The 19,235-nt window shown below is 42.4% G+C and overlaps 1 protein-coding gene across 2 annotated transcripts in view; it reads left to right on the plus strand.

The window, feature by feature from the left end:
* The window catches only part of ARHGAP10 (Rho GTPase activating protein 10), a 283,692-nt gene that overhangs the window by 172,931 nt on the left and 91,526 nt on the right, over positions 1 to 19,235 (plus strand). The window contains exons 14-15 of one of the 2 annotated variants that reach the window (XM_066386238.1): positions 7,817 to 7,891; positions 15,807 to 15,894. In XM_066386238.1, coding sequence (XP_066242335.1) covers positions 7,817 to 7,891; positions 15,807 to 15,894 — 163 coding nt within the window. The remainder of the gene's footprint in view (positions 1 to 7,816; positions 7,892 to 15,806; positions 15,895 to 19,235) is intronic. The other variant, XM_066386249.1, reaches the window with a different exon arrangement.

Below are 19,235 nucleotides of genomic sequence, written 5' to 3' on the forward strand. Positions count from 1 at the left end.
ATCCATTCTGTAGCCCATAGGAAAATTTGTCTTTGCTGTGCTGGTGGGACGTGTGAAAGCGTGTTTGTAGTTATGCATACACATACACATGCTCTGCACGCGTGCCTCATTAATGGTGACATGCGGCAGACTTTTGATGTAAATCTTGTGCATGCAAACATGACTGTAAATGACCTTTCATCCATCCCTGTTGTCCGCATGCATGAGTGCGAACAAATGCTTCATTCTTTCCCTAAATGTTGATCGATTACTTCATCTCTGACAAGCACCCTGCTTGTTACTAGAGGAGAGCTGAATAGATGTTAGTTTTTAGACCCATGGAAGATGATCATTTATTTCTGTAAAACCCCACGCTGAAAAACTTTGAAAAATAATGGTGTGCTTGTTACCATTCAAAGTATCTATGTTCTACTTTGAGCCTTATCCCTTCTCGTTGTTATATCTGTTTTCTAGTTATAAATACTTTTTCTGTCTCTCGTAATTTTCTTCCCATTTCCCTTTACTAAGCAATCATCAACTTATTATTCATTTATTCAGTTCAGTCACTAATTTATTCAGTTTATTTGTTAAATGTATACCATGCGCTGAGGACCATGCAAGGTATTAAAAAGACTGAGCTGTTGGGTATAGAATCCACTTCTGAAGCCAGAAAGGAAAGGACAGACCTTGTGATTCAGTTGGTTTCAAGTTGCTTTCTCTTTTTATCTTAATCCTCTTTTTCTGTTGTTGTTGTTTTTGCATTTTTCTGAAGTTGGAAACGGGGAGGCAGTCAGACTGACTCCCGCATGTGCCCGAACGGGATCCACCCGGCATGCCCACCAGGGGGCGATGCTCTGCCCATCTGGGGTGTTGTTCTGTTGCAACCAGAGCCATTCTAGCGCCTGAGGCAGAGGCCATGGAGCCACCCCCAGCGCCCAGGCAAACCTTGCTCCAATGGAGCCTTGGCTGCGGGAGGGGAAGAGAGAGACAGAGAGGAAGGAGAGGGGGAGGGGTGGAGAAGCAGATGGGTACCCCTCCTTTGTGCCCTGGCTGGGAATTGAACCCGGGACTCCTGCACGCCAGGCCAATGCTCTACCACTGAGCCAACCGGCCAAGGCCTTTAATCCTCTTTTTAATTGTACCCTGTGTGTTCACTTTATTCAGCCTCACTGCCCAAAATACACAGTGAGCATGCCATCACTGGGAAGCTAACAGGAAATTAAATGTTGCATAATTTTTGGCCCGTTATCTTGTCATTTATTTCCAGTTTTTTGCCTGCTGTTCCTTTGGTATCCTCCGTGTGTTCTGTCACCTGTCTTCTCTCTTCTTTCAATGGCCACTTTCTCGTCTTCCGGCCACATTTACTTTCCAGTCTTCGCCTCCACCTCTGTTGTTCCCCTAAAGTTTATCGACCCTGGTAAGTTCCATTTGCTTTTTGCATCTGATTCTTTTACTGTCCGAGGTCATCTTATTTTTTGTCGTGCTTCCCAGCCCGCCTATCAGGCCCCAGGTGCCCGCCGTGTTCAGTTCTCCACGCAGGTGTTTTTCTGGAGCCGAATCGTCTGTGGTGCTGGTAGCGGCATTTGGGTTCTGAGAGGGAAACAGTTGGGCGGAGATGATGAGCGACTTGACTCACTCCCACATCCTGGCCTTCTCCGCCTGGACGAAGTGGGGTGGTGTTCTGTGATGGCGCGGTGGGAGATTGGAGGAGACAGGTGCTGCGGAGGGAGACACATTGGATTTCACTTTATTCGTTCTGTCCAGGGACAGCTGTCATTGCCTGCTCATCACTGTAATGGAGAGCCCTTCCCTTCCTCTTGCTGCTGGTCAGAACCAATCTTATTAAAAGAAAAAAATATATATATTTTGGCCTGTAAACACTTTGACCAGATGACAGGTTTTTGTTAAAATGTTATAAAGTGTTGTAACGATATCAATCAGTGGGCCTTGCTAGCCTGAAAAAGTTTTAAATAATTTCGCTATCTTAACTTGAAGTTTTCGTTTCCTAACTCGAATGTCTGTTTTGGCCCAAGTGCAATCTATAGCCGTGGTTCTAAATTAATCTCAGATCAAATCAACCTGGCCATGCCGGTTATGTACCCAGCTATTCTGTACAAGGCACCACGAAAGCTACTAAAAATTAGCCACAACACAAAAAACAAGGTTGACGTCATGTCTTTCCAGGTCATAATATCAGTGCATTTAGGGAGAAAATGTAGAGCACAGGTCCTCAGTTCTTTATCTGAAAATGCTGAGGTTGGATGTGTTTAGAATTTAGATTTTCTTTTAAAGTTAGAAAGGCACTAAGGGGCATATACTGCATAGTTAGTTACATCTCCAGATAGGTTTGGTGTGGAAATTACTTTTGTCATGTTGATATATGAATATTCACATTGAATAGGGAAAATAAACACTTAACCTGATGTCAATTGATTTTTTTTAAAGAGAGAAAGGGAAACATTCATTTATTATTCCACTTAGTTGTGCATTCATTGCTTGCACCCCATATGTGCCCTGAACAAGGATTGAACCTGCAACCTTGGTTTTTTGGAATGACAGTCTAACCAACCGAGCTAACCAGCCAGGGCCAAGCATTCAGAATTTTGATTTTGGGAATTGTGCATAAGAGACTGTGGGTTAGTTTTAGAATGTAATTAAGTGTTAAAAGGAATTAATTATGAGTCACATTCAGAATAATGGGATATCACTGTGGTGTCAGAATGATGGGATTTTGCCTGGTTTTGAAGGTCTAGATCAGCGGTTCTCAACTTGTGGGTCATAACCCACAGGTTGAGAACCGCTGGTCTAGATGGAACTTAATTTTTGTTCACTGTTGAATCTTGGGCAACCAGACTAGCACCTGCCACATATTTGATGAGTAAATATTAGGTAGGTGAGTAACTTGTGAAGAGAAGGGGAAGAATGTTCTTGCCAGAAGAAGCCCCCCCCCCCAAACATAGCCAAGGAGGAGGGAATGCATTTGGTTACTGTGGGCGAGTCTGTGGTCTTAGTCTGTCTGATGAAGGTGAAGACTGTGCAGTAACTACGGGTAGGTGAGGTGGTGGCCATAATCTGTTTATGAACAAGCCTTACGTGCTTGTTCAGCTGTGGAGTTTGGACTTGATTGGATGCTTTACTCTTAAATGGGGATGGAAGACACTTTAGATCAATGGTAGTCAACCTACCGCCCCCTAGTGGGTGTTCCAGCTTTCATGGTGGGTGGTAGCGGAGCAACCAAAGTATAAATAAAAAGATAGATTTAACTATAGTAAGTTGTCTTATAAAGATTTATTCTGCCAAACTTAGCAAAAATCCTACATAAAGTACTTGGTAAGTAATTATTATTATATGCTTTTAACTTGCTGTAACTCTGCTTTATAAATTTTATGAAGTAAAGTTACTTCCCTACTTTATAAATTACCCTTACTGTGGAACCAGTGGGCAGTTAGAAAATTTTACTACTCACGGAGATACAAAAGTGGGCGGTAGGTATAAAAAAGGTTGACTACCCCTGCCTTAGATTGTCAAAGTGGTTTGAAAAGTAAAAAGTTAGAAAAAAAAAAGATGTTGTTCAGAATGAATTGTGAATGCCTGTGTTTCCTGCAAACGTGTGTTTATCAAATTTAAGACTGTTGAAGAAGCAGAGATTACTTTGAGTTTGAAGAAAAGGCAGACATACTGAATTTGAAAAGTGACAGGGAGGAAATAAAAAAAAAGTCAAAATCCTGACATGTGGCAAATAGAGGTAGTGATGCCTTTGGCTGAAGTGGACATTGGAAAGCAAAGAGGAGAGAATATGCTGAACCACCGACATGAGTTGGCACATTGAGCAGCATATTCTTTTAAGTGTCCTTACTTGATGTCTTTTGTGTGATGTGTGCGTTTATCAGTACCAAGTATGGTCCAGTTTTCCTGGTCCAGGGCTTCAATGGGTACAATGGAACCAGAAACAGAATCTTACACAACTCAAGTGTATGTGTTTTACGTGCTGTTTCCTAGAGGCTTTTGTACAAGGTTTATTTACATTTCATTTTTAAAAATAAAAGCCATGTAGAATAGCATGAATTCCCCCGGCACCTTTTATTATGCATTAGCAATGAACTCTGCTTCTCTCAGGATGGTGACTTTGAACTTGATCAGTTAGCCTGATAGTAATTACCAGTGCCGAGTGATTGTTAGGGGTGAAATAACATTTTTATTTCATTTCTCCATGCTTGTCAGGCACTTCGAATAAGGGCATGTTTGTTTGACTTTAGAATATGATTTGCTCTTTTGATCTCTGGCCCCGAGGTCAAACTCTTTTAGGTCTCTTAGAGCAGTGTTTTTAAACCAGTGTGCCATGAGACATGGTCAGGCGAGCCATGGGGAAATTAAACACGGGTCCCCAAACTACTGCCCGCATGCCGGATATGGCCCGCGGAGGCTATTTATCCGGCCCACTGCCAGCCACCTCCATCCGAACATAAACATTCCCCTCACAATCCTTCCAGCTATCAGCGACAAGAAGAGTGGAGGCACAGGGAACGCTCACTGACCAATCACCTTCTAGGATTCATCCTGACCACTAGCGATGAACCTATAGTAGGCCGCCTCTCATCCACACCCAGGAAGGTCCCCACTCGGGCTGCCGCGCACTTGTCATTGTGTGGCCGCGGCGAGTAGTTGAAGCTGCTACTCCTCTCCATGGTCCCGATTTCTAATCCTGGTCAGGACTGGAGGTAAATGTTGCTACCACTAGATGAAGCCTCAGCCGCAGCTGGTTATGTCTATTCTGATGGTGTATATAGATATTTGACCTTTTTCTTTTTAAAAGAGGCCCCCGCAGAGGGTGATATACCATGCATCACAATGCATCACAATGTTATCTAACTTTAAAGCTAAAGTTTGCTGATCTTCCTTTGGACAGTTTTTGGTTATCTGTTGCCAAGGAGTTCCCCATTCTAACCAACAGAGCTATTTTGACATTGCTCCCGTTTTCAACCAGTTCTGTGTGAACTGAGCTTCTCAAGCTTGACTGCAATAAAAACTAAAAACAGAGAGAGACTGAGAACTGTTGAGGAAGAGCTTCGTGTGTGTCTTTCTACCATTCCTGCCAGGATATCCCTTTTGTGTTCATCGAAACAGGCCCAGGTTTTACACTAAGTGAGTATAAATACATTTAGAAACTATATTATTAACTATATGTATAATATGTACTGTGTTAGAGTGTCATTTTGTGTCATTTTGGTAGGTGGTGTGCCCCAGGATTTTGTATATGTAAAAAATGTGCCGTGATTCAAAAAAGGTTGAAAATCACTGTCAGTATTGGGACTAAAAAACCTTTTGGTATTTTGAACTATCTGGACATGGCCTTCTGGCTGAGGGAAGGTAGGACTGATGCTCAGTATTTTCTCTGGTCGCAGGCTCACACTCTGTGTTTCTTGACAATTTTCTTTCCTTTTTTCCCCCCAACTCTTAGTGGAGCTGCCTTGCACTTTTCTCCTCTCGTAGTAAGTGAGCATTCTCCATCACGAACGTGACTCTCTGCTACTTACATTTCTTAGCATCCTGAGTAGCCTTGTCTAGACTGATGGGCCAGCCTTTGCTCTTCTGGTTCTTAGTTAGTTCTGTTGAGTAACTGAGAGAGAAGGTACATCCATTTGTTAGCATTGCTATAATAAAGTCCCACAGAGTGGGGTGGCTTAAACCACAGGAATTTATTTTCTCATGATCCCCGAGCTAAAAATCTAGGCTGAAGGTGTCTGCAGAGTTGGTTTCTTCTGAGGCCTGTCCCATTGGCTTGTAGATGGCCGCCTTCTCTCTGGGGCAGCCCTGGTCTTCTCTGTATGTCTGTGCCCTCATCTCATAAGTGTACCTGTCATCCTGGACTAGGGCCAATCCCAGTGACCACAGTTTAACTTCACTACCTCTTTTAAATACTTTATTTCCAAATATGGTCACATTCTGAGGTACTGTGGGTGAGGACTTCAACCTACGAATTTTGGGGAGGGGGGAGCAGCACAATTCAGCCCCTAACCAAGCAGATAAAGAGGACATTTGAGAAGTTTTTAAAAAAGGAGTAAGGAGAAATAAAAGATGCAAAAAAAAAAAAAAAAAAGGAGGAAAAGTAGCATTCATTTCTGTAAGGAGTCTCAGAAGCCATTATGTGTGTGCAGCACTTTATAACGGACAGAACGCATGTTGGCATGTCTTTTTCCTGCCATAACAACACGGGTGTAGGATGCGGTCCGCGACCTCAGAGGCAGCATCCGGACTCAGAGGGTTCCTGTCTTTCCCAGGTTCTCAGCTCTGAGCAGCTGAGCTGGGATTTGAATCCCAGTCTTTAGACTTTGGTATTTTTCCTTCATCCGCCAAGGCAGGGAGGCGGAAAGAAAAGTGTGCTCCCCCGGGGCAAAGTTCATGGTGTTTTTGGTGGTGTTTTGTTTTGCTTTGGAAACTTGGGAGATTAGCGGCATCATCTCCTTGTCAGCCAGTCCTATTCAACATTTGTAGTGCAGAAAGTGAACACATAAGGCAGAAAACTACAACTCTTTGGAGAAATACAGAAAATAAGTCACATGTTCTGGAAACCATTATTATTATTATGTTTTGATGAAACTTTTCAAGCATAAAAAAGATAGAGAGGGTGGTGCACTGAATTATCATATTTTTGTTGCTCAGACTCAATATATTACCATGATTTTGCTACAATTGCTTCATCTGTTTCTTTCTCCTTAAAGTGAATATAACATAGGTCACTCCTTTTCCGTATGTCACTTTAAAACTGTAAACATTTTTTGACATAACCTTAATGCCACTCAGAGTCTCCTGATTGCCTCCAAATGCCCTTTTTCTATTGATTTATTCAAATCAGTATGAAAACAAGGTCATGTGTTCAACATGCTAAATTCTGTTTGACAGTAAATGTTCTTGCCTTTTGTTTCTTGTAGGCTGTACTCAGGGTACTTTGTTTGTAGGTCTCTGCAGAGAGGAAAGGCAAAATTTGGTTCATTGTGATGTACAATTCGCAGTGATACTTATTTGAGATTTCAGAGTCTCTCACTGAACAGTGCGTTTAACAGACCTTGAAAATGAAAACTGTTCTGCCTCAGTTTTGAGTGCATTCCTACAGTCTTCAAGAACCCTCCAAACAGGGATTTCTTTCTGTTTATTAATCAGCACAATGTTATTATTTTTAAAGGTTAACATTTTTTGAGAAGAAATTTCAATAATAAGTAAACAGATAGGAAAGTTGTGCATTTTTACACACTTTACATTGGTACATATAAGTACTACTTAACTAACTTACTTCATTAACATTAACTCATTACATTTTGCCTGCATGGAACATTGTTTTATGAGATCATTTTCCAACCATAACTCAAGAATACCAAACTACTAAACAAGTTGATAAACACTTGCTTTTTTTTTTTTTTTTTTTTATATAATTTTTTTTTTTTAATGGGGTGACATCAATAAATCAGGATACATATATTCAAAGATAACAAGTCCAGGTTATCTTGTCGTTCAATTATGTTGCATACCCACCACCCAAAGTCAGATTGTCCTCTGTCACCTTCTATCTTGTTTTCTTTGTGCCCCTCCCCACCCCCTTTCCCTCTCCCATTCCCCCCTCCCCCCCGTAACCACCACACTCTTATAAATGTCTCTTAGTTTTACTATTATGTCCCACCTACGTACAGGAACTGTACTAAACACTTGCTTTTGACAAACATTATTTTGGTAGTCAACAGAAACGCTGCTAACCTCAGATAGCAAAGACTCTGAATGCAACTGTTAACAGCTTTTTAAAATATGACAGTGTTGTATTTTGCTAACATTTCGTCTCTTCCAATAGGTATAAACGACCAAGGATTGTACAGAGTTGTGGGGGTGAGTTCAAAGGTCCAGAGACTTCTCAGTATGTTGATGGGTATGCCTCTTTTCTAATCATTTTCCATGCATGATATGTTTATGTTCATTGACGTCACAAGTTAATATTTCATGGTCATACCCAGCGTACTTGTGAATCCATCCTTTTGCCTAGATTTGTTTTCTCACAGTCAACCCAGAGAAGTAGATTAGTGTTGGCCTCAGCACAGATTATCCACTTTTTCTCAACTTAACTAAAATAACGGAAGGAGAAAAGCCTGCAGCTCATGGGCGAATGTCTTCTTCTGCTTCCTTCTCCTAGGAGCGCAGCAGCCAAGGCTGTGTGATTTGTGTGGCTTCTTCCAAATTAGCTGTCCCGAGTCTTAACAACAGTGCGTTTGATTGGACAAGACCGCAGGGACGTGCTCATTTTTTTTGGAGCTTCCAAAACTGTCGTTTGACAGCAAGAGTCTGGTTCCCAGGGACTCATTGGTATTCATGGGGACTTGTTTGTAGTTTGCACCAGGCTCTGCTCCAGAACCATGCACGCTCCATCTGTGCTGATAACACAGTGTTCTTTGGCATCGCGGACGCAAGGAAGCCAGGAAGCGACTGCTTTACCCCAGACGTTGTGGGAGTGACGGAGCGCTTTTCCACTGCGCGCTGCTGTCAGCTTGGTGCCGCCTGTAAGGGGCCCCACGTCGCTCCCCAGCCCAAAGCACACTGCCTCCTGAGGAGCGATGATCACGCATCAGGCTCGAGGGCCTGGATGTCATCGTGACTTTGCTAAATATTAATTAATTTGATAACTCACTTTAACGAGTCAACATTAACAATGCCCTCCGGTACACTATCAGTGCATTTACACCTGTCTGCATCTTAAATCATTGGGGCAGAGATTCATGTTTAGGAAGCAGAAACCAAGAGGGGTAAAATCAACTGAGATGTTTCAGATAGGAGTGCTTGTTTGGCTATGGTGGAATTAAGGATCTCAGAAGCAGCGACCTGGAGTTAGTTGTGAAGCCCAGGAAAAAGGTTGCCCGTCCTCAGTTGGAGGGCCTTTTTAGAATACATTCACTTTCGTGAGCTCTTTCTGTTTTCTGCCTCTCTTGGTTTAACTGGGGTGTGCAGCGCTGGCCATCAGATTTTCCTTTTCACTGTTAGCGGTCTCCAAATCAAATAGACTCAGCGTGCCAGTGGTTCAGTAGCAGCTGGAAGAGTTTAATGGGACTGTCACATCTGCTTTTAGTTAATTTTAAAATTAGAAACACTTCTCTCATTTCCAAGACGGTGTTAGGATGATTAGAAATGGGAGACTGTTGATACCAGAAAGGGCGATTTTGGCTGTAAGGCACGCACTGTGGCAGTAAATTGGGTCTAAGGATCCTTGCATTATTTTTATTATCTTCTTGTTCATGTTCAAGGGCAGTTCAAACAGGGTGTCTCTGTGGTCACCCCGAAGTGTTAAATTGTCCCCAAATTTGTTCTTAATCTCATAAAATCCGACATGCTCCACACCCCTGAACTCAGGTGGCCGTTGCCTCCGCTCATGGGAATGGCTTCCTTGGCAGTCCTTAACTTGCAAGGTATTTTAAAACCTCTAAGCCCTCAAAACATCATGACCTGGAAAACCATTTTCACTTCCTGGGAGACTCAGAGCAGAGAAGTCTAGGACCCAAGCGTGACACAGCTTCATTTGTGTTTCTGGCAAAGGAAATGCAGTGTTTTCAGTAATACTCTGCAAACAAAGGATGTTAGAGCATTAACGTGAAGGAAAGATATTGGTCTATTAGGTTTTTTTTATTAACTATTAATTTATTTAAAGGGGTTATACAATGCATATTATTTTAACTTAACCTATCAGTAATTCTAAGTATAAATTTAAGATTGTGAGTTGCAAACTTTGGATATTTTTAGCATTAATATCATATACCAATGTAAACTTCAGCTCTTGACAGAGTAGATTTATTTACTTTACTTAAATTTAAGATTTTTTTTTTGTATTTTTCTGAAGTTGGAAACGGGGAGGCAGTCAGACAGACTCCCGCATGTACCCGACCGGGATCCACCTGGCATGCCCACCAGGGGGCGATGCTCTGCCCATCTGGGGTGTTGCTCTGTTGCGACCAGAGCCATTCTAGCGCCTGAGGCAGAGGCCATGGAGCCATCCTCAGTGCCCGGGCCATCCTTGCTCCAATGGAGCCTCGGCTGTGGGAGGGGAAGAGAGAGACAGAGAGGAAGGAGTGGGGGAGGGGTGGAGAAGCAGATGGGTGCTTCTCCTGTGTGCCCTGGCCGGGAATTGAAACCGGGACTCCTGCATGCCAGGCCGATGCTCTACCACTGAGCCAACTGGCCAGGGCTAAGATTTTCTTAAGGATATTTCTTTTCTTCCATTCTGATTCAGCAGGTATTCAAATTGAAATAATTTATACTTCCAAAAAAAGGATTTTAGAGTTTCTGAACAGTCATATATACACATAGTCATTCTTTCCAACCTTTCCCACCTCTCTACATTATTTTAAAGTTTTATACCTTAAAGAGAAAAAAAATTGGGTGAGTCGCTTTTAAACCAACCAATGTCTCCCCATCTAGAAAATTAATTCTGGTAATTTTGCCTGTTTGTGGTACTATGTACTTATTTTTTAAGATGAGTGTTCCTCCAGATAATGCTTATTTCAGATTTGAATTTTTGAAGCTCCTTTTGTTTCTAATGCATTTTTCTTTGTGCAAGTGAAAAGTTTAATATTTAAATATGTGAGAAAAAGTGCCAAGCGATTTTATATTGTTTTGACAAGAACTTCAGTTTACTTAGTTTCATTTAGTTCTTGAGAGCTAATTATTTAATTTGGTATTATATATATATATATATATTTTGTTTTTGAGAGAGAGACAGGTTAGGGAGACAGGAAGGCAGACAGGAAGGGAGAGATGAGAAGCATCAACTCATCCTAGTTGTGACACCTTAGTTGTTCATTGATTGCTTCTCATATGTGCCTTGATTGGGGGGCTCCAGCTGAGCCAGTGACCCCTTCCTCAAGCCTGAGACCTTGGGCTTCAAGCTGCCAACCTTGGGATCATGTCGTTGATCCTGCGCTCAAGCTGGTGACCTCGGGGTTTCAAATCTGGGACCTCAGCGACCCAGGTCGGTGCTCTATCCACTGCGCCACCACTGGCCAGCCAGATTCGGTATTATGTTTCTATTATTGCCATTTTACATAAAAATATTTGTGGATTGTTTAAAATACTTTGAGTATTTTTAAAATTTCTTTTATTGATTTGGGAGAGAGGAAGGGAGAGAGAGAGAAGTAGCAATCTGTTATTCCATTTGTTTCTGCATTCTTTGATTGATTCTTGTATGTGCCCAGACAGGAGATTGAACCCATAACCTTGGCATACCAGGATGTTGTCAGTAATTGAGCTACCTGGCCCAGGCCAAAATGTTTTGAGTATTCTCTAAATACTCATGTAAAAGTTTGGATGGTTTCGTTTCTTTTCTTTCTTTCTTTCTTTCTTTCTTTCTTTCTTTCTTTCTTTCTTTCTTTCTTTCTTCTTTCTTATTAATTTATTTATTTAGTGAGAGGAGGGGAGGCAGAGACAGACTCCTGCATGCACCCCAACCGGGATCCACCGGCATGCCCAATAGAGGGTGATGCTGTGCCCATCTGGGGCCCTTGCTTTATTGCAGCAGGAGCAATTTTTTAGTGCCTGAGGTGGAGGCCATGGAGCCATCCTCAGTGTATGGGACCAACTCGCTCTAATATAGTCATGACTGCAGGAAAGGAAGAGAGAGAAAGAGAAGCGAGAGGGGGAGGGGTGGAGAAGCAGATGGGCACTTCTCCTGCGTGCCCTGCCCGGGAATCGAACCTGGAACTTCTGCATGCCCAGCCAACGCTCTACCGCTGAGCCAACTGGCCAGGGCCTGGATGGTTTCTAAAGAAAAGATGCCTGCTCAAATCTTGCATGTTTTCTTCACCCACTTCCTTTTTCGGTGTGTTTTCTCCTTCACATTTAAGATTTAACATAGAGAAAAATGTTTCCATTATTCTCCCTTCCTCCCCCCTTCCCCCTTTCTTCCTCTTTCCTCCTCCCCTCCTCCCACTCTCCCCACCGCTTTCTTCACTCCTCTCTGGCTGCCAGTGTGAAATACTAATGGCAGCTGACCATAGGAATTCAAGTGAGTCGTTAGTACCCTTCCAAGCCAGGTGAATGAAGGGTTTGCCTTCTTAGTCATCTGCTATCCTGAGAGCAGAAGCTGTGGTCTGCATTTCCAGCCGTTCCCTGGACCAAGCTGCTTACATTTCTGAAAGAGAACGTTCAGGTGACCAATGCCTTCCTTCTCTTTACAGGTTGTTTTCCTTTCCTTCCCTTTGGCCCCAACAGAGGGCACACATGCTCTCCTAAAAGTTTTGGGGGTTTTTGTTTGTTTTTTAAATAGATTAAGAGCAGCTGAGAAAGGCAGGGAGAGAGATCAGGTGAGGTGTCTTTGGGTGAGTCATGTTTTTTTAGTAAATGGGGTGAGAATGTAACAGAGTAATTACGGCAGTTATTGGTAGTTTAGAACTGAGTTAGAATTTCATGTATTCTGCCATTTTTCCCTATGTCAGAATGAAAACATCAGAGCAGGGGAGGGAACTTGTGAGAAAACGAGATAGTAGCTTATGTGTGCTGGTGAATGTGGTGGTTATTTCTAAATAAATCTACTTTGCGAAAAAGGTTGGATGATTTTAAATTTAGACAGCACTGTAGGAAACAAATAGAACTAATTTAGAAGCATTTCACTTTTAAAGTATTAACTTGTTTACTTTGTAGGACAACTTTGTCACATAGACTGGTGAAAAAGTAAACCAACAGCTGAAAAAGAATTTATTTTCGAAATTCCATCACTGTGTTTCTTAAGAACTTTAAAATGAGACCCGGGTCAGTGCCAGCACTTGCATTTAGGTTGGGCCGAAAATTTCCTGTTTCAAAAAATGACCGCTGGTCAGTTATAAAATTATGAAACGTTAACCCAAATAAAAAGTGAACTGTTTGCATCTGTGCTTGTTAACTTTGACATTTAAGTGAAGTGGTTTCCCTTGGTCAGAAAGGAAGCAAAATTTTTCCCTTATTTATGATAGGACCTCTATTCTAGTTGAACAGATTAATATATTTTAAGTTTGAATCCCAAATAAGTTATTAACTAATTTACCTAGTCCCAGTGTATCTCCACTGATTGTAAAAAGCTGCTGTGGGTGATTGAGTTATTTGAAAACAGTAAAATGTAATGGAGGATCAGTACCGTAGACACAGTGTAGTTATTAGCTTTTGATGTAACAGCTACTTTTTATTCCATGAATTCAAAGGCTGGCTTTATTTTTGCATTGAAATAAAAGTATGACTCTCAAAGTATAAACTGATAATTTGGTAGAAAGCTAAAAGTAAAAGATTTCATTTAGGAGCTTTTTCTTTAGAAGCATTTAAAAATGGTCATTTGCTGGGAGCAAGTTGGTTGAAAATGTTATCTGACTTGTATGTTAAAATGGGATTTAAATAATTGATTTAATGAGAGAGAGAATATTCAGTTACTGAAGTAATTGGTTGGCAAAGCCTTTAGAACAGAATTATTTAGTCCCAGTTATAAAGGATTGAGCCTTTAATCAGGAAGCTTAATTTGATCTCTTGAATGTACCTGTGGCTTGTCTGACAAGCTCGGTAACAAATGAGTTCTAAACTGTAGGCACTGATCAAAATGTAATCAGTGTCAGTTGCCATTGTTGTAGTTTATTGCATATTGCTGTCAGTTGCTCTAATCAAGAACTGTTGAAGGGTTTTAAAAAGTCTCCAGACTTTTGAGTAATTGACTTCATATGTATGATGTTATGGCTGTGAAATAACCATCACTTCCTGTTTTGATTTTCAAAAAGTTTGAGCATAACATGGAGTTGTTGTCATCCATCCAGCCTCAGGCCCAAGCCTAAAACTTTTTAAGTGGTGTGTATGTCAAATGTGGTGGTTCCGTTTTGACAGGTTTTTCATTTTAGTCCTTTTAAAGAGGAAATGCTAGCATGATGTGTCCTTCCCTATACAGACCAGTGCAATATAAGGGAGGAAAAAATAAAATCCGAAACAACTAGTTTTTCCATGGGGGGGGGGTCTTAGTTGAAACATCATTCTGGAGTGAAGGGGAAATAAAATCTCCTCCATAAGTCTCTGTTTTCTCCTCTGCAGGATGGGAGTGTAGAAAGCAGGCAAGCTTCTGTTGCTTGTTTGATCTCATTCATTACAGCCCATTTGCTACTCCCTCCCTTTGAGGTTGTTACCACCACTGGATGCTGATACATTTAGTGATTCAGTTATGGTAATGACTTACTCATTGAAGAATTGTAGGAATCTGAATACATTCCTGATTTGCTCTGAAGTTCCCTGAAAGGTTTTTTTTTTGTTTTTTGTTTTTGTATTTTTCCGAAGTGAGAAGTGGGGAGGCAGTCAAACAGACTCCTGCATGCACCCGACTGGGATCCATCCGGCATGCCCACTAGGGGGCGATGCTCTGCCCATCTGGGGCATTGCTCCGTTGCAGCCAGAGCCATTCTAGCGCCTGCGGCAGAGGCCATGGAGCCATCCTCAGCACCTGGGGCCAAATTTGCTCCAGTGGAGCCTTGGCTGCAGGAGGGGAAGAGAGAGAGAGGAAGAAGAGGGGGAAGGGTGGAGAAGCAGATGGCGCTTTTCCTGTCTGCCCTGGCCGGGAATCGAACCCAGGACTTCCACATGCCAGGCCAATACTCTACCACTGAGCCAGCCGGCCAGGGCCTCTCTGAGATCTTTTACATGATCTCCTTTGTGCATATGAGGCCTGGGGAGGTGACTTGGGGGGGGGGGTGGCATGCTCCTTAGGGTTTCCGCAGGGATTTCAGCCCAGGTTGTGATCCCAGTGCTAGCTATGCTCTGCATTGTTGCAATGCCACAGCTGAGTGAGGCAGCCCAGCCTTACAAGGACCAGAGACGCCACTATACTTAAAGGGGCTTGCCTTTCTGCCGTTTAGGACTGACTTTCTCCTTTTCAGAATTGACTACCTCCATTCCCATTTTCCTCTCTCTCTCCCTCCCCTGTCTCCATCCCATCTCTCTCTGCTGTATTCCTCCTCCTCTCTCTCTTGAATCCACATGTCTTCTTTAGAGCTTACTAGCTATTTGAAAGGCCATTTGGAAGAGCACATCATTAACACACTCTTAGGACAAAGAAAGCTAGTTTAATTTAGGAAGAATGTCAGAAGTGTTACACGGAGGCTTCCAATAAATGTTTCCTGGATGAGTGTCTAAATTCTAATGTTAATGTGAAAGATTACCCAGAAGTGACTTTTTAAATTTATGTATCATAGTTCTATTTTGGTTGATCATGTATTAATGTTCAGGAAGATGATAATGATGAGTACAAATCTTAAACGTGTGGGGACTGAGCTCATTTTTCTCACCCACGTCAGTGACATTTTGCTATTCTAATAGTCATTTTGCCATTAACAGTGCTGCCTGCTTCCCCCGTCATAATGGTGTGATGGCAGTAATGCCTCCTGAACAGCTGAAAATACACAGACACTGCCAGCGCTGCATTCCTTAAGCCATGGCCCCTGAGTAATACCTGTAATGATGATAATACTATTGATAGTAATATTATTACTGACGATGATAACAGTAGCTGTTCCTGCTTTGCAGTGATCAGTGTTAAGATGCTCTGCTGTGTCTGGTTCTTCCCTGCCCTCGGCCCGAGCCTTATCCTTTTATTTTGATCTCGACTACAGATTATCTGAATGTTAGCAATGCCTAATAATAGATGGCTTACAATATTATAAGAAATTGTATATAATGTTTTTATGGGAAACCACAGAATTAATTATGTGTGGTTTGGCCACTTATAAATGAAAGCTTTGTGAGCCAGTCAAGAGGGTCTTAGAATGTTCAAGGTTTTAATTATTTTTTTTTCTTTTTTGCTTGTTCCCTAGATGTAAAAACATGCAATGAGCTGGACCTGGAGAATTCTGTGGATTGGGAGGTGAAGACAATCACCAGTGCCCTGAAACATTATCTGAGGTGCGCTCCCGGCGGGCACGAAGGGAGGAGCGGGAAGGGGTGGACGTTTGACCACCCGCACGTGCGGGCTCTGCACAGAAATCTCAACAGTCCAGTTCAGCCCCATTCAAGGGGCGCATTGAGGAGGTATCTAATGGTGTCCCAGAAAGTGCGTTAAGCAGGTGAATCACTAGGGGAATAGCACCGGAACAGGATCGGAGGGAACAGACTTAGGTTTTGAAATAAATGTCTGCTCTCAATGTGAGCTTTAGGAAGTGAATGCCACAACATGAGGAGGAAGACACGACTGCCTTCACAGAGTTTTTCTGTTTAGGGTTCTTTTGTTTTTGTTTATGTTAGCTAAAATGAATTTTCTTTTAGCTTCAATTTAAACCATTTGAACTTAAAGGCTTAAATGATGAAGCAAACACAAAGCTATTTGGAAAGGCATGTATCATACTTACCAAGGTTTTAAGATAAACTTTAATTGTCCGTGTACAATAGAAAAGATTTCATGGTAGAATTAGACAAAGGTTGAGCATTGACATTCCTCTAGAAAAAGAAAGGCATTTAATGATGAAGAAAAAAAAAAGCTGGAGGTTAGAGGCAGAACAGGTCCATAGGGAGTGAAGAGAAAGGGGAAGGAGACAGAGCCTGGCTGCGGTTCTGGTTCCGAGGCTGAGCTGGTGAGGACTGGGTTTCTGTGGCGGGCACGCAGCTCCGCCCTCCCCAGTGCTTCTGGCCGACCCGCCTAGGCGCTTCTCAGGTAAACAGTGTTTGGGTGCCAGTGAGCACGTTGGAATCAACTTGTATGACATAGTGCATAATTTTAAAAATGTACATATCTTATACATTTCAAACATAGGAGATTAGGATGACGGATCCTCATGGCCCCCCTATCCTGCTGCTTGTTACCAGCGTGCTGGCTTCCTGTTCATCGGGCTTCCTCCCGCCACTGATTTTGGATATTTGAAAGATTTTGTAAAGCATCACATTGCTACACCCAATAAATACTTGAGTATCTGTGTCAGAAAAGATAAGGACTTAAAAAAAAGACAATATAGAAAAGACAAGAAGAATACAGTTATTATACATAACAAAATTAGTATCATCCATGACTGAGTGTGTTTCAGTGTTAACTGATTTTTTCCCTGAAAAGTCTTTTTATATTTGTTTTAATTCCTACAGGATTTAAACAGTGTCAGCGTATTTTACTTGGTTGATGTGTTTTAAGTCGCCTTTAATCTGCAGTCTCCTCCCTCTGCCCCTCACCCTCCAGCATTTTTATGTTGAACAGGAATCACTTTTTAAAACAGAAACTTTTTGTTTTTTGGTTATGGCTGTATTTTATGTCCTGATTGTCTCATTAAACATGTTTCTGTATAGCCATCGTATTTCCTGTAAACTATTAGTTAAATCTACAGGCTTCATTAGATTCAGGTGAAGGTTATTATTTATTATTTTGTGACAGAGACAGAGAGAGGGACAGATAGGGACTGGAAAGGAGAGAGATGAGAAGCATCAATTCTTTGTTGTGGCACCTCAAGTGTTCATTGATTGCTTTCTCATATGTGCCTTGACTGGGGGACTACAGCAGACCCAGTGTCCCCTTGCTCAAGCCAGCGGCCTTGGGCTCAAGCTGGTGAGCCTTGCTTGAACCAGATGAGCCCGCACACAAGCCGGCGACCTCGGGGTTTCGAACCTGGGTCCTCCGTGACCCAGTCTGACGCTCTATCCACTGCGCCACTGCCTGGTCAGGCCAGGTGAAGGTTATTTATTTTCAGAATATTTATTTACTTATTGTAAGTATGCATAATAGTGGTTCTATATTCTTTATGTTGGTTTATGTCAGGGGGCCCAAGTTGTCTGCCTGTTCTATTTTTTTAATGAAATTAACAAATATCAGTGGGTTCAGGTGTGTATGGCATATTTTCGAGTATTTTATTTAAGCAAGCTGTTTTTAATCACTGTTTTAAATTTTGTCTTCAACCATGAAGCGCATTATTAACTCTAATCTATAACAGGGTACAACTCAGGCTGAATCTACCTGCTTGTTTCTCTTGCCCCTGATAGCACCTAACTGACTTAGATGTGGATTACAGTAAAACTGAATCCTGTTAGCTCCCAGCTGGGGTTGGAATGTGAGATTCCTGAAGATAGACCTCTCGTGTGTCCCGTTTGTTGTAGAGTCCCCGGCATTTGGAGCTGGATCTGTCATTCAAATATGAGAGGAATGGTTCTCAGCTGGGGATGATTTTGACCCCCCCAGGGGGTACTTGGCAATATCTGGAGACATTCTTAGATGTCACAATTGCAGGAGAAGGGGGTGCTACCAGCCTGTAACGAGGTGAGGCCAGAGGCGGACTGCTAAGCATCCTACAGTGCACAAGAGAGCCCCTTCTTCTCCCAGAGATCCTCAGATCCACAGTGCTGAGGGTGAGAGAGCCTGTGTTAGATGCATGGTGGAAAGAAGGGGTGGGATATAAAAATACACGGAATTGCATGTGTTACTGATTAGCAGAGGCTGCTGCCCCTTCAGGAGGAAGCTTTCAATTCATTTTACTATTTGGTGAACTCATGCCTAGTACAGGTAAGGGGCTTGGCTAAGGTGATTCAGTTATAGTTGGGCAACTAAGGAGAAAAATCCCATTCTTTTGTGCTAAATCGCATGTTTTTCCATGGATCCACATGGTCCCCCCCCCCCCATAGGCGGAATCAGTTTAAATGGTTCTTGGTACTCTCTGAAACTTGCTACTTTTTGCCTTGATCTTGTATTGTTGTTTTCTTCTGCCTTTTTCTCTCCTTCTGCTGCTTCATCCTGTTGAATTCTACTTTTAAGCAAACACTGCTTACAGAACGACACTGTGAGATGTTGTCTCATATAACTTCCCTCATGACAACATACACATTCTGCCTGATTGTGATTAAGTAACGGTCATAAAAATGGCGGATGAGTTGGTGGGTTTGGAAGGTTGCTGTTCTGTCGTCCCATGTTATTATTAGCATCTGACAAGGTGGTAATGAGGATTTAATTGACACTTTTTTTGGTGAGGCGCCAAAGGGGAGAAAACGGAGTTTTTCTGTCCCTCCTTTGGACTGCCTGGCTGTGGTCCCAGCACATGCATTTCTTGCCGCACAGAAGTGATGCAGAGTGTGATGGTCAAGAGCGTGGCCTCTGGGGCCAGCCTGCCTGGGTCGGAGTCCCCGCTGTCACGGCACAAAGCTGCAGATAGCTTTTCTTACCATTGCCCTTGAAGTCTGCTGCAGATAACCCAGCCACCTTATGGTATGGGAGGTTGGGGGCGGTAGAAGAGAAGTAACTAAACCCCGAAATGCCACACTGTAACAAGAGGCAAAACTTC

Source organism: Saccopteryx leptura, chromosome 1 (assembly GCF_036850995.1).
Source record: "Saccopteryx leptura isolate mSacLep1 chromosome 1, mSacLep1_pri_phased_curated, whole genome shotgun sequence".
Classification (NCBI taxonomy): domain Eukaryota; kingdom Metazoa; phylum Chordata; class Mammalia; order Chiroptera; family Emballonuridae; genus Saccopteryx; species Saccopteryx leptura.